The following is a 15,657-nucleotide window of genomic DNA, read 5'->3' on the forward strand; positions in this document are numbered from 1 at the left end:
CGCTATTTTTTCAATTACAGCAGCCAGAGGTTCAAGTGACACAGGACTTTGTCCAAACCAAAAAATCCTTGAGGCCCGCGGAAGAAGTCTGGAAGCTGAAGAAAGAGCTGGAGGACGAGACTCAACGTCGGCAGCAGCTTGAAGCAGAGATCAAAGCCATTCAGAACAACATTGTCCACCTGCAAAACCAGAAGCCTCAAGAAACTGTCATTAAGAAAGAACTGCTGAAGAAAATGCCTGACCCTCAGCTGGAGGAGAGCTTCCACAAACTGCAGCAGAAGCTGGCAGAGGAGCAGCGCAAGAACCAGGTGCTCCAGGATGAGCTGGAGGCTCTTAAAATCAGGCTGCGTGTTTTGGAGCATGAGAAGAGGGAAGGAGGGCAGGAGTACATAGTGAAAGAGGTGCTGCGTATTGAACAGGACAAGGCCCAAGCTGATGAAATCCTGAAGCTCAAAGAAGAATTGGAAGAGCTCAGGAGGCAGGAAGGAACCAGAGAAAACGAAGTCGTCCTGTTACGGCAACAAATTGCTGTGCTGTCCAGTGAGAAGAACAAAGAGCAGGAGAAAGTAACAGAGAAGGAGGTGCTGAAGCTGCAGAACGATCCACAGCTGGAGATGGAATTCCTGATGCTCCAAGAGACCAAGCAGAGAGAGAGTGCCCTTCGGCAGAAGCATGAGAAAGAGCTCAGCTTCCTCCAGGACAAGCTGAAACGTCTTGAGAAGGAACGGGCGATCGCTGAGGGCAAAATCACTGTCAAGGAGGTGCTGAAGGTAGAGAAAGACATAGTCATTGAGAGAGAGGTGAACGAGCTCCGGCGCCAGTATGAAGATGAGAAGTCCAAAGGTCGTTCCAACGAGCGGGAAAAGGCTGAGCTGCTCAGGAAGATCCAGCTGCTGGAGGAAGAAAACGCCAAGGTGGTTGTCCAGGAGAAGGTGCGCGAGATTGTGCGCCCAGATCCCAAGGCTGAAACTGAAGTTGCCAACCTTCGTTTGGAGCTGGTGGAGCAGGAGAGGAGATACCGAGGTGGTGACGAACAGCTGAAGAGCTGTCAGAATGAGCTGGCTGCTCTAAAGAACAGAGGACCACTGGTGGAAGTCAAGGAAGTCATTAAGGAGGTCATTAAGTACAAAAATGATCCAGAAACTGAAAAGGAGCTGCAGCGACTCCGGGAGGAAATCATAGAGAGGACAGGAGCAATTGAAAGGGCTGACCTGGAGATCTACCAGCTGAAACAAGAGATACAAGCTTTGAAAGATACCAAACCTCAAGTGCATACAAAGGAAGTTGTTCAAGAAATTCTGCAATTTCGGGAAGACCCCAAGACTAAAGAAGAGGTGGAGGCACTGAGAGCGCAGCTGGCAGATGAACAGATGAAACACATCGATCTGGAGAGGGAGCGGCTACTCCAAGAAGAGAAAGTAAGACAGAAGGAGGAAGAACTTTCCCAGGTGAAGGAGAAAGTGGTCCAACAAGAAGTAGTGAAGTACGAGCAAGATCCTGCCTTGAAAGCTGAAGTAAACTCTTTCTCTCAGAGCATCGAGAGTGAGCTGAAGCAAATCGATTGTCTCCGCGAAGAGCTCCGCAAGCTGCAGAGGAGGAGGTCTGAGCTGGAACGTCAGCTGGAAGAACTGGAGAAAGAGAGACAGGCCCGCAGAGAGGCTGAGCTGGAGGTGCAGAGACTGAAGATCAGGTTGAACGAGCTGGAAGAACAGGAGAGGGAGACAACAGAGCGTGTGACTGTGAAACAGAAAGTGATCCTCCAGCAAGACCCCCAGCAAGAGAAGGAACACTCCCTCCTCAAGCTGGAGCTGGAAGAAGAGAAGCACCGTCGACAAGTCTTGCAGACTGAACTAGAAGCCCTGAGAAAGAAGCTCCTTTCTTTGGAGAAGATGGAGGTCAAAGAGAAAGTGGTCTTTTCAGAGAGTGTCCAAGTGGACAAAGGAGACACCGAGTACGAAATTCAAAAGCTGAAGAGCAATCTGGAGGAAGAAAGTAGGAGGAAGAGGGAGCTAGATGCAGATATCAACCACCTCGAAACCAGGCTGTCTGAGGTGGAATTCAACAACTCCAAGTCCTCAAAGGAGTTAGATTTACTGAGGGAGGAAAACCACAAGCTACACCTTGAGAAACAGAGCCTGCTGATGGAAACAAGGAGACTGCAGTCAGAGATTGAACTCACAGCAACAGAAGCCCGGGATTTGAGAAACATGACCCACATGGATAGTGGGATAAATCTGGATTCCAGATTCCAAGCTTTGGAAAGAGAGTTAGATGACCTGAAGCAGTTATCCAGAGAAAAAGATGCAGAGATTGAGCAGCTCCAGAATCGCCTCAAGACCGTGGCTATCAAGAGGGAACAAAGAGAGAACCACCTGAGGCGCTCCATCGTGGTCATTGACCCCGACACAGGAAAAGAAATGTCTCCAGAGGAAGCTCATGTGTTTGGCCTCATCGAATGGAGCCTGTTTGTCAAACTGAAGAGTCAGGAATGTGACTGGGAGGAGATCTCAATCAAAGGTCCCAATGGGGAATCATCCGTGATCCTCGACAGGAAGTCTGGTAGGGAATTCTCTATTGAGGAGGCCCTGAAGAGTGGCAGGCTAACCATGGCTCAGTACAACAGTTACCTCAACAAGGAGATGTCGATCCAGGAGTTGGCAGTCTTGGTGTCTGGCAGTAATTACACAGACCTCCATCACCTTTAGAAACTTTTTTCTCTAAGAGCACCAAGCCAGAGCTGCACCACTTGGTAGACTACTGGATCACTGCAAAGCCTCACCCTCCTTCGCCTCTTCCAAAATGCTACAGCCTCTGCCCCGGCCGTGCTATGAAGCCACCCTGCTTGCTGTCAGACACTGCAGAAAAGCACCACCCAGTAGTGGAAAACACATCTGTCGGGACTACAGTGAAACCTTCTCCCCCCTCTTCATCCCTGTAACTAATCACTCAGCCTTAAAAAAAAAAAACTAAGACAAAAAGCCTTAGGACAGCGAAGTTCCTAAAGCCCAAAGACTCAGCAGAACCTGCAGTTTCCTCAACTTATACTCACGTAGCCACATAAGGAGCTGCATATGGCAGTGATGAGAGAGACTGAAGGTCAAGATGACTCCGAGGTGACCAGGAGGAGCTGGTTACATCAGCTGCATGTTGGTAAGCCAGACAGTTTCCTCGTGGACAACTGACTACCCGATGATGGGATCATCCTCTGAAAAAACCAGCTCTGTAAAAACAAAGGTGTGCTACACCTCTCAGGTCAGTATCACCTCCTCGATACCCAAACACAATAATTTTGTTCATCTATGTGCCTATGCTGCTGGGGAAGAGAGAAGCAGATGTTAATTTGATGGTGTCAGATCCAGGAGGAGCATTCAGACACCACAGAAATCACCAAGAACTACCTGGGGAGATGGGAGCAAGGCCAAACACAAGCAGGTGGTGTAAAGCATGCAACTGTAACCAAACCCAGAGTGCCTTCCAAACACAGTTAGCTTACCCCATGCCTACAAGCCATCTGTGCTGGTATTTACTGGATGGAGTTACATCCAGCTACAGGTTTCGTTTACTTGTGTAAGGGAATGGGAAATAGAGGGGAATTCTATTTATAGTACCAAAAATAAAGCAGTGATTCCAATCAGAAGTTGGGTTTTGCTCTTTATTCATCACAACAGTCTCCGTGTCTTTTGGCTTTACAGAAAGGTGAAATTTCAGAGTCCAAGGTAAAAAAAAAAAAAAAAGAAAAGACTGGTTATTTATTTAATTTCTTTAATTAATTCCCTCAAGAGGGAAATTGCTGGAGCAGCATTAGAACTGGGACTGATTAGCAGCACGAAATGGGAGTGCACTGCACTAACCAAGGGGACTGCAGCTGCAGGAAATCAGGGAATTACACTGGGATGCTGCCAGGGGCTTCCACATCTACAGCATGTTCATTTCCTTTTTCCTAAATTTTGGCTGAGACCCAAACCCTGGTAAACTCTGCCCTAACCAAAAGCAGCTGTAAACATCCACTTCCCATCCATCCTGGCTTTGGGGATTAACACCTTTGTTTTACCTTTGGGAATGGAATGATCCCACAGGATCGTTGCTCCAGGGTCTGAACCCCATGTTCTTCCCAGCAGATGTCAACTTCAAGCATCAGCAGGTGCACAATCAACAAGGAGATGTAATTCTGCCACTGCAGTGGCTACAAAGAGAGCTGTAATTTACTTACCCTGCAAGAGACTTAGTTAAAACAGTAAATAACTCATTACTCACCTAAGAAACTAAATGATCAAGAGGTAATCATCTAAGCTGTAAGATAAATTCTTGGAAACAAAGTCATGAAACTACAGAGGTAAGGAGATGGAGGAAAAAAAAAAAAGAATATTTTGGAAACTTTCAAACAAATTTATTCAGTCGTTCTGTACAAGATTAATAGTTTTCATACCATCCCCCATTATCTTCAGCAAGAAAGTCCCAACACACACACAAAAAACAGAATAGTAAACCTCAGCTTACACCCAAAAGGAACTGTCACACTACCTAAGTGCCACAGGAGCCTTGCCTCCCCCTGCTGTCACAGCAGCACCACAAGTCACAGAGACCAGATTCCTGCTTCCCCATCAGCTGCCTTCTCCCTGCCTGGCCCTGCCTTGCTGTGACTCCATTCACTCATTCATTATAGTGTGTAAAGGAACAACAACAACAAAAAAATCCCACGGAATTTCCACCAAATAAACATTTCCCTGAGGCAAGAGGCTTTGCTAAATTCCTAGGAGGGCTTTCAGCTCCAGCCAGGCATGGGGGGGCTTCTCAGCAGAAGCACTCTGGTGAAAGCAAAGTGAGGGAATAGAGTTGGTACCTCAAGTCACTCACCAAGAGTCCCTGTCCTGCCAGGTGTTGGAAATGCTCTTACAGCTCCCGGGGGGGAAATTGAAGGTGCAAAGTACCTCTCAGGATGAGACCTTCAATGGGAACCACACGACATCCACTGCTCAGAGTCCATCGACCACTGCTGTGCTTAGTTCTAATGACATAAGTTCTGTCTTTGGCTCTTTTTGATACAACCTAGGTATTTGCTGTAAACAAATTTCAAATCTGAGCTGCGTTTAAAAAAAACACAAAAACAAAAAAACAACACCAAAAATAAAGCCAAGCTAAAATAAAAATAAAAAGAACACATTGATCTTGGGGAAATTATAAATCAGCTCCAACTGAAACAAGCTTATCTCAGATCTTACCAAAAATGGGGAAAAACTAAAGCAGGTATTTGCTGGTATACTCCATGTCAGCATCCCTCCCCAAAGCTCAGGAAGGAAAGCTGCAAGGTTTTTCTTGAAATATCAGGAAAGTCCATGTGGATCTGTGGTTGCGGGGGCCTGAGGAAAGGCAACTGGGGGAGGAGAAGAAAAATCAACTCCTCATAAAGCTTAGCTGGAACCTCAGCCTGCCCTTAGCAATGCAGAGACTGAAAGGGCACGCTCAGAAGTGTTTAGGGCTAAAGAGTTAAAAAAAAAAAAAATGAAAAAGCAAAAGACACCCCCAAGTTCTCGATGGTCCCCATTCCTGCAGTGGTGACAAGCACATGATCCTAGTGCAGAAATAACTGAGGAGAGCAATATTATTCTCTGGAATTCATTTCATTAGTAGTGACCTTGGTTAAATTTCGTTCATTCCCTCTGCCCACCAAGGAGATGACAACTGAGGAACCTAGGAAAGAATGGCTTTAGGGGAGGGCTTGGAACCCACCTGCACAAACTAAGATAAGAACTGGTGCTCTTGCTGGATTTGGTACTGTATTTGCAGTCACCAAGACACCACTGAAGTCCAGACAGTGCAGCTTTTTGTTTTTTTTTTTTTTTTTTTGATGTGCAACCATAAAAAGCTCTATTAAATAAACCAGAATACATTTTAAATACAGAATGATTAAAAAAGGGTTGAGGAGCACACAAAATAGGGCTGAAATGTGTGTCACTAGTCCAATTCTTGCTCCACCATAAAAGGCACTGGAATTATGTCTTCCTATACATGTGACATGCTGAGAAGTGTCCCATTCAATCCAATGCATTCGATGGTAATGAAGATAAAACTGAGCAGGAGGAAAAAACAAAATCCAAAACCCAAAAAGATGCAGAATTCTCAAAGTCAATGACTGCATCTAAAAATGTGTCTCTAAAGAGTCTTCCTTCTCCTCCAGAGGGGAACATCAGGTGGTTTGTCAAACTGACCACACAGGAAATGTTAAATCCTCATATTAACTGTAGCACAGTTTTAGAGTACACTTGCAAAGTTAAGTCTTCAGAAAGCACTGGCAGTGCTAGAATAACCCAAGTAAATCCAAAGCAGAAGAAAGAAGCACCTTTCATACCTTCCACTGGGAGACCAAGGAAGTAACTGGACTTGGAGGTACTTGGTAGATAGACAGAGTTGGGTGGGAAAAAGCCAGAAAAGCCAAACCACCTGAGTCTCCCTGCAGGTTCTAGCTCCTGCCAGTGCCAGGGAATGCGTGAAGAGTGGCAGCAGTGATAAAACAGTGCTACAAAATGTTTCTCTCATTAGGGCATGGCTCAAGGTGACCCTCTGTGCAGGGCCTAGCTCCGAAAGCCTCTGAGCAAACACCCCAATGAGCTCCTTGTTGTAGTTCAGTGTCTCCAGTTGTTGTGAGGAAAATAATTAAAAAAATAAAAAAAACCAAAAAGGCAAAGGAAAGACACAGCCGGTGTCCAAAGTTCATGACCTGTTCCTCTTGGGTTTCTCCTCTGTGTGCTCTAGCTCCCCTCCTTGCAGATGTCACAACTTGCGCTGCTGTGCATTGGACCCTTTGCCATGAAGCTGAGAAGCATCTGAAAAAAAAAAAAAAAAAAGAAAACCAAGTGGGAAGGGGGCTTGAAATCAGCCCCACTGAGCTGCCAGCAGCTGGGGCAGCCAGAGCTCGTTGCTCACAGAGAGCTACTTTTCCCTTCCATCCCTAAGGAATCAGGGGCATGTTTGGAGACATCCCACAACTGGGAGGATACCTGTTTCTGCAATTGAGTAAGGGCCACAGGGAACACTTGGGGTCTCCTGGGGCCTCCAAGCAGAAGCACCACAGGATGGGTTCAGCTCTCTTGTAGAGTAACTTCTGCCCTTCTGTAAAAGCCTCCCTACCATGTCTCCCCACCTAGGAAACTAGAAATACACAATACTGACTGTCCTGTAAAGGTAGTTTGAAATAACACCATGAGGACACCTTTGCCCTTGTACTGAGGGCTCTGGGTGCCCACTGGTAGCAACAGGAACCAGAGGAATCCAACCCCTGAAGTAACAGAGAAGAACAGATGTGGAGAGAAAAGAGAAAACGCATTGAAGAGAGGAAAAGGAAGGAAGTTTAAGAAAGCAGAAGTTTTCCAGGAGCTATTAGAACTACCATCAGCACACGATGAACAAATGGGTGTACTGAGATGTGCAGTTAAGCAGCAGTGGCACTGAGCAGCACAGCAACAGCTTCTTCTCCAGGACAAGGACAGTTCATTCCATGCAAGAGCTCAGCCCCAGCACGCAGCATTTCTGAAGCCAGCAGTCAGAACCACGGCCACAGCACCAGCACATGGGCACCTCCACCACCAAACAGCACTGAGAGCACACAAGCAAGTACTGGAAAACCCTTGTTCAGCTGCTTTTTGATGATCTTGACCTCACCATGTCCTTGCATTTGTAGCAACCTCTCAACGCACCAGAGCCCTCGCAGCTTTCAGACAGATCAATGTGGCTGTGGCCATCTGCTTCTACAGCCAAACACAGCTTATTCCACACAACAAATCACTATATTTTAAGATTATGGAGGCCATTTAAATATCTACTGTGTTCTTCTACGAAACACAACTGGTAATATTCCCAGAGATGACAGCACTATGCTCTACCTCCAAGTTTTAGGTGAAAATACCAAGTGAGAAAGCAGGTCCCTGCTGAAGCTTTCTCAAGGGTCAGCTCTCCTTGAGTTATTCCTGGTCACCTTTGGTCTCCTCACAGCCTCTAGCTTTATCTCCTGCTGAAGAGCAGCAGTCTACCCAAAAATTCTTTTGTTATGAGCCCAAAAAGCCACAATGAAGTAACCACTCTGAATTCTGTGACACAGAATACAGCTCACATCCCATGTTCAAACCAAAATCAGTCACCTCACCCTCCAAGTAACTGTGAATTTACAGACAGCAAGGCAGGGTCTGACACACCAGGGACTGTTGCAACTTCTGCTCCACCATGTCAGAGCAGCATAACAACCCATCTCAGACTTAAGAAGCAAAAGACAACAAATTCTTGTATTTTGCAGCAGTGCACAGCACTCTCATCTTTCTTGGGAAGGTTACCCCATGACTGCTTGGGGAGCCCACCACAACTCCAGCATTTGCTCACACATCTGATGGCCTCCATGCCACATTATGAGGCCAGCAGGTGCACACCTAAATCAGGCTCATATGGCCCAGCAAGACCATTGCAACAGGAGCAGGTACTAAGGCAGTGGCACTGAAGTGCTAGGATCACTCAATTAAAAAAGCAGAAAGAACAATTAGCATGGGGATAAGCAGCTCCTAGCCTGAACTGCTGGCCCTGCATTTCAATTTTCTAAATGCTGCAGGGATCCCTTCTCCCTACACAGTGCTACCCTATTTCTACACACTCACAGCCCACCAGGCAGGGCTCCACATACAAGCCAAAAAGATGCTCTTGGGAAATCCTTTATTTTATGCATTGCTTCTGCGGGCACCAAACTGGGGCAGGAACAGGCCTGACTGCAAAACCTTCAGGTTGTCAACTCCAAGTAAAGCAGTCTCCCTTTACACTACAAACTTGTCATGAAGGAGCTACAGGCAATTAGCTCAGTGACCAGACACAAGATGTTCTGGGCTGACACACCTTATATAGGTCACCAGTGACCAAACTCCACAGAGCCAGAATATTTCTTCCTGGCAGACTGTTCAACATGTGCAGCTTTAATCCTAGCAGGATAAATTCTTCACCAGGACACAAGGAGCAAAGCTGGGTACCTCCAGGAACCAACACTTGCTAGAAACACTGAAGGCTCAGCATTCCAGAAGGGTTTGCCCTAACTCAAGAGGAAAAAAGGACACAGAGGGCTGCGCCTCGCGTTGTACCTGGGGCTTGAGCAACAACCACACTGGTCAGACAACGTGGACAACCACTTTCATCCCTAGAGGAAGGATCTGCCCAGTTAGAGGATGACTCACAAGGCAGAGAAGGTGAAGACAACCATCTGACAAGTTACCTGGCAAACTCTGCGGTAAATGAGTGGACAGGGCAGAATGTGGGAGTGGCGCGGCATGGTGGGGGCTGGAGTGCAAGCCAGCTAGAAGACCTAGAGAGAAAAAAACAAAGAAAGGAGAAGGGAAAAAAAAAAAAAAAAAAAAAAAGAACAAATACACATTGGAGGCAGAAACGTGCAGAGGAGCTGCAGTAGTTAGCCTGTAGTTTGGCTTCCAGCTATTGGGAGTTGTTAGAGGGATGTGCCCAAGGTTCTCCAAATGCAACTGCTGCAGACACAGATGCAGGAACTACAGGATGAAGCAACAGCAAGAGATGGGTTGGTCTGCAATGGGTTAACACAGAAGAGCACTGGCACTTTTGTTACTTGACAGCACAGACACAAGTAACAGACAGGCTGGTAACCAGGGGATACTCACTGTGGCTAAGGCCGTGGTGGAAAGTTCCTGGAGCAGGTCCCGTAACTATTGCATCCTTTGATACTCCTGCTTTTGGGGAGGAGTCTGGACTGAAGGAGATGACATGAAGAGGGAAGGAATGAATTGGAGAGATAATACTTAACGGGGTGGAGCTGAGGGCAGCTGGCAGCTTTGGATTGTTGGACTTGTAGGATGGAGCCAGAACACTTAGGGAGGAAGAACTCGTTAGCAGCACAGCTCCACTAGTTCCTTTCTGAAAAGCAACACAAAAGGCCAGTCAGGAGAAGGAAATCCAAGGCACAGCATTGTTCATCCTTAAAGGAGAGCTGTAAAACACAGAGCACTCATTAATTTCTCCTTGCCAGAAGCACCCTTCCAGCCAGGGCCCCAGAGCTGCCAACTCCTGAGGCCACCTGGAGGTGCCCAGGACTGTCAGTCCTGCTGCTGGATACTGTCCTTTTACAAATGTGACTGTACTGGATTCCCATCTGCTGTTCCCTCATTCTGCCTCCATTAGGCAGAGGAAAAGTTTATGGATTGCCTGGGAGTTCCAGGGATGATGCTTCCTACTCACTTTTGGCAACATAACCACCGACAACTCAAGGCACCAAGACTTGGTGTAACCTTGCACATTAGAATCTTATTTGGGATCTCTCCCATGGAGGGATACACCATGGGGAGTGCTCTTCAGCTCTGTCTATCAGTAACAAACAAGATCCAGGGGCTGAGCAGTGAGTGTCTTTCAGGCCCATGTAAATAAACTCATTTAATTGCCCAGCCCTTTCCACACGCCACAAAAGAAGGCAGGTATGAGCAGTCAACACCAAATTAATACAAGAGCATTGAGAACAATTACTTTGTTGCTACAGATGCAAATTAAGGCTCTTATACTATTAAATACAATTGAGGAATAACACAAGTCTGTTTAGGTAACCCCAGAGTCCTTCAGGAGATATTATATCCCAACAACAGCACCTTGCTTAGTTGTTACTTTAAGCTGAAAATGAAAGCTTGAATTCTGGAGTGCAAGCCCATGGCAAAGGCCAGGACTTCCAAGATCCAGACAGACATTCCAGAATTTCAGGATACTCCTTTGAAGTCATCATTTTACAGCAGGTCTGAACAAGTTAGGAGATGATCTTGCCACCAGGCCAGGCATTCTCCTGGCTCTGGGCTGGGCCAGCACAGCCCTGCTTACCGGCACAGAGGTAGAAGATGCAGTGCTGCTAACAACAGCTGGTTTTAGGGAGGAGGTCAGCAATTTGGCCACTCCTTGTGTGCCCCCACTAGAATCTCCATTTGAACCTCCAGGAGGTGCCACCAGAGTCAGCTTCTGGGAAACAGGAGTCTTCTTCACCGAGGAGCTCGAGGACGGGCGGCCGGATGCCTGTCCTGAGGAAGGGGTGTGCACACTGGGCAGCAAGTTCCCAGAGGAGCTGCCCTGGTTTGCAGAAGTTCCAGATGAGGAGCTGATGGAAGAAGCCCCATGCTTGGAGAGGGAACCAGAAACAAAAGATGTTTTGTAAGATTGTCCTGAAGAGCTAGAGCCACTTGAGTGTTTGCCTGTGTAGCTGAGAGATGATGAGGATGAGCCCGGGTTCTTGTGGGAGCTGCTGGAGTTTTGGGTACTGCCTGAAGATACAGAGGAATGGAAGCTCTGAGCTTTGGTTGATGACTTGACCTGCTGGAGGAGGGAACGTTGGGGCAGTGGGGAGGAGGATTTGGGATTCTGCAGTTTGACAAATGGAGCTGGGGAGGTAAAAGTTTTCTGGAGCTGGCTGCCTGAGTGAAAGACCTTCACCTGGGAACCTGGCACTGAGGGGGAGGCCTGAGGACCATGGCTTGGCCGGACCAGGCCGTGGTGTTTCTGTTTAGCCTGGTGTGTGTCAGGAAGGATTTTGCTGGGGGAAGCTTGGCAGATCTCTTTGTAATTAGAGCTCTCTGTCTTTTTGTCTTGAGAAGACTGGCCCAGTGCCAGGGCTTGCTCAGCCAGGAAGTTCAGAGGAGACTGGAGGGAAGCAGAGGATGATGCAGGGGAAGGGTTGGACTTTAATAATGTCCTCTTCTCCTCTGAGGATGCGAGAGTTGAGATTTTCTCTTGTGGAGGCTTTGGAGCTCCAGGAAGAGTAAAGTCAGGGCTCCCTCCTGCTCTGCTGTTCAGCACAGCCAGTTCCTTAGAGACTGCTTCCAGGGAGGAGGTGGGATTATGAATTAAGTCCTCATCCAAGGAGTCATCCATGAAGGTAGCAGGAGTGCCAGTGCTGCTGGCTGCTTGGGCTGTCCCATGTGACAGGAGTTCTCTGGTTTGGGCACTGATGCCCAGAGCCCCTCCCTGGGGCTCTGATGACAGAGCTAAGGTGCTGCTCGAGTGCATTGAAGGAATGGAAATGGATGTCTTTTTCTCTGGTTTACAGGAAGATTCCTGAAACAAAACAAAACAAAACAAAAAATATCACAAGAAAAGGCAGAGGCAGAACAGAGGCAGAACAGAAGAAAGGTTCCAAATTTGGGGATAAAATGCAGAACAGGAGGGTTGTGTGCCTGCCAGTCCCCTGACCTGCCTCCCAGCCACTGCTGCCATCCATTTTAGCTGCTGTTCCAGTTGTTTTTAAAGCCCAATACTGAGTAGAGCTGTTTTACAGCACCACTTCCTTATAGCTAATGTAAAGATATAAGGCTCAAATGTAGAGTATGGTATATGACAACCATGAGAACCAGAAAACAAAGAACTCACCTTCATTTTCACCTTAGTAGGAGCAATCACTTTCTTCTTTGCCCTGTTTTGAGGGAGACAAAAGAAACATGGTTCAGTGGAAGGCCCACAGGGAAGCATCCAACTAGGGAGCACTCATGGGCCCTGTTAATGATGATCCAACTGAGTCCTATGCAAAGAACCGAGGGAACAGAGGCAGCATCTCAGGTTGCTGGGATTGGAAACTGTGTGACATTTGGTTGCTGCTCTAGAAAACCCCAATTCCCACACGAGGGAATGAATTAGGAAGCAGAGCAGAGTCTTGATGTGGCAGCAGAGCAGTGGAAGCTCCCAACAGACACATCCTGCAGTGGCTGCAGGAACCCACTGCTGATCCACCATAGCTGTACCCAGAGAGAAACTGATACAGAGACAGTTATACCTTTTTCTTTTTTTTTTTTTTTTTTTTTTAGGTTCCCAGAAGAAGTCAAGGATTCAAAAGCATTTGCCAGATTCACAGAAAATAGATCATCTTGTTTGGTCAGATGCAGTCTCTGGTACAAGACTGAGCTGCCAGAACAGTATGGCTGAGGGAAGGATGCCTCTACACTCCATTTCATACTCCTCCTCACACTTCACCTTGTTTATCTGGTACCAAGAACAGGACTGTCTGTCAAACAGACAGCAGCCTAAGTCTGTATCACCATCTAGCACAGACTGTCAGCAAGATCCATGAGACCCTTTGGCATTAAAGCCCCTGCCCAGCTGAATTCTGATGGCTCTCTTGGTTTGCCATCCACAAACTTGTTTGCACCCATCTTCAGCAGCTTGAGCTCACTGCACCCCTCCTTTAACCAGGCAACAAGAGAGAGGGAATCCAGAACCCAGTAAGGACCAACTGCACGGGTAGCAACCATCACAGTGCTGGCATCACACTCCATTTTACCTTGATCTGTCTCTCAGGGACTTGCACAGAAGTCTGACTCCAATCTGCTGAACAAGGCCAGGAGGCAAGCTCGAAATGTTATCTTTGAGCTTACTGCAAGGCTAAAGCACCTCAGGAAGGTTGTGGCTGGGAGATGTCATGCACAGACAACTACTCTCCTTAGAGCTCCCCAAATGAAGCAATTCCAAACTATCCAACAGGAGCCAAGCAAGCTCAAGGTGCTCCTGCAAGATCCACCCAGGCCCCAGAATTCACCAGTTCTGGCTCCAAAGGAATGCTGCACAATACTCACAGGACTGAGGTGAGGTGTCCATGTACACGCCTGCTCTCCTTAAACAGTGTCCTAAGAAGGGAAGAGAGCAATGAGAAGTGCTATCCAGCAAGACCCAGTAGAGCAGCTGGGATCACTGTAGACAGAGCTGCATAGAACAGCAGGGGACTCAGTGAAATTAAAACCACAGAGACCAAACAAATAGTCATCCCTTTTCCAGAAGAATCCTGCTGAACTCCCCCACAATTCCCTCTCTGAGGAGCTATGCTTGTAGGAGCTGGGAAGGTCATTAAGGCAGTTGTTGAACAATAACTAAGGAGAAAGCTCTGACAGCTTAAACAGCTGACAGACAACTAAAGAGGCTGTACCATCATTCAAGCTGGGCACTGGTGTCACAGAGCATCCAAGAGCTGACAGATCATCCAAGAACTCTCCACCAACTTCCAGAAAGAAAAGATTACCTCCCTTAACTCAACACAGTGATGTGGATAAGGAGCCTTCCATGCTGCATGTCTGTTGCCTTTGCAACCCCAGCAAGCTTCAACCATGTCTAACAACTGACAAACCACAAGCACCAAATAGAGCTTCAGCTGCCTTCTTAGATGTCAGGGTGAGGAGCTTCTAAATACACCTGCAGTCCTGGCACATGGAAGATGCTTCTTGCCTCCTATTAACAGCTAGACAAAGACTTCTGTCATCTTTTTCCTTTTAAAAAGCAAGGTAGTTGCCTCTCTAAACTCACACACAAAGTTGCTACTCTGTCCATCTTCAAATTCCTCTAAAAGATGAACTTCTGTGACCACAATTACAGTGAATCAAGCTGACTTGTCCACAAGATGGTTTACAGTTCTCCCAGCATTGTCAGTCCCTCCCCTTCTGCTTGGCTGCCAGCCTGCCAGAAGGCTGTAAGCCAGAAAGCCATAAAATATCTCAAGTTGGAAGAGACCCATAAGGATCATCAAGTCCAACTCCACCAAGTCCCAGCAGGAGAAAGCAATGCCCTGAAGCCACTGGAAAGCAACTAAGAAAACAACTTTCAGTCACTCATTCTGTATTTAACTCCACTTGAACATCTTCCTACACTGAGTCTGAGGTGAACATACATATGGTGTAACAACAGCTTCACTTACAAACTAGGGAAAAAGATTTTAATTTCCCTTTATTCAAAGAAAGGAGTTTTTAAAACTTGGCAAGCTAAGACCCTCAATATTTTTGTTAACTAAAAAGTAATCTGCACCCACTTCTTAATGCTGCCATCCAGCTCCTGTACACTACACTGCCTACTACAACCATCCACATTCCTGTACTTCATGCAACTGCAATAAGTGGCCACAGAGGGATCTGTAATTTGATACTCATTTGATACTCCTAAGATGTGGTACCTACCCTTCTTCCTTCATCTGCCACAAAACCCAAAAAGCAAACAGAGAGGTGACAGCACTGCCCAGCTCTTGAAATGCAGAGAGAGAGGGATTCCAGCAGTAAGACTCTATAGTTGTAATTTCTTTAAAATTATTGAGCAAAACAAAGCAGGCCAGAAGCTGATGACAGTCCCAGCAGAATGACCCTTGCAGTCTGTACTCTGCAACTGGCAGCTCGATGGCATGGATGACAGAGGTTGTGAAAGAGCAGGAAACAGCAATGAAGACACCAGATAGGGTAAAGAAAACCACACCAAATTCCTCCTTATTCTGCTCTCTGGTCTCTCTAGTATAAGTCTGAAGCCCCTAGAACTTTCTGCTTTGCCTTCCTGTGGGAATACTCCAGAGTCTAGAGAAGATGTCCCAAAGTGTCTGAGAAATGTATTCCTCATAAAACAGATTGCAAAGTGACCCTTTGTAACACAGAATCAAGAAACCCTAGGCCATGCAGCCTCACCTCAGTCCCAGTTCTAATCCTGCTGCTTGTCACTGCCAGTGGCATCCATCAGAGCCAAGTGTGGGTCCAAGACTACTCAACATGGGCATTTACAACCCAGAGGGCAGCACGGACAGGCTCTCAGGAAGTCCAAGGTGATGTGAAAATGGAGGGAGGGAAGGAGGAAAATACTATGGCTGCCACTCACAGGGACCTGGAGAGGCTGGAGAAAGGAGCC

General features: G+C 47.0%; 2 protein-coding genes across 15 annotated transcripts in view; one reads left to right on the forward strand and one right to left on the reverse strand.

Moving 5' to 3' along the window:
• Positions 1–3,637, forward strand: part of PPL (periplakin) — a 27,304-nt gene extending 23,667 nt beyond the window's left edge. Inside the window, exon 22 of the mRNA XM_071761017.1 lies at positions 21–3,637. Within this exon, the coding sequence (XP_071617118.1) occupies positions 21–2,705 (2,685 nt within the window). The 3' untranslated portion in view covers positions 2,706–3,637. The remainder of the gene's footprint in view (positions 1–20) is intronic.
• Positions 3,085–15,657, reverse strand: part of UBN1 (ubinuclein 1) — a 25,116-nt gene continuing 12,543 nt past the window's right edge. For 4 of the 14 annotated variants that reach the window (XM_071761040.1, XM_071761047.1, XM_071761043.1 and 1 more), the window contains 6 exons: positions 13,584–13,634; positions 12,388–12,430; positions 10,852–12,075; positions 9,654–9,906; positions 9,239–9,328; positions 4,366–6,821 (listed from right to left, as the gene is read on the reverse strand). In XM_071761040.1, the coding sequence (XP_071617141.1) occupies positions 6,769–6,821; positions 9,239–9,328; positions 9,654–9,906; positions 10,852–12,075; positions 12,388–12,430; positions 13,584–13,634 (1,714 nt within the window). In that variant the 3' untranslated portion in view covers positions 4,366–6,768. Of the gene's footprint in view, positions 4,222–4,365; positions 6,822–9,238; positions 9,329–9,653; positions 9,907–10,851; positions 12,076–12,387; positions 12,431–13,583; positions 13,635–15,657 lie in introns of those variants that run through there. The other 10 variants (XM_071761041.1, XM_071761046.1, XM_071761044.1 and 7 more) reach the window with 8 other exon arrangements.

The sequence above is a fragment of the Heliangelus exortis genome, chromosome 17, assembly GCF_036169615.1.
Source record: "Heliangelus exortis chromosome 17, bHelExo1.hap1, whole genome shotgun sequence".
NCBI classification, from domain to species: Eukaryota; Metazoa; Chordata; class Aves; order Apodiformes; family Trochilidae; genus Heliangelus; species Heliangelus exortis.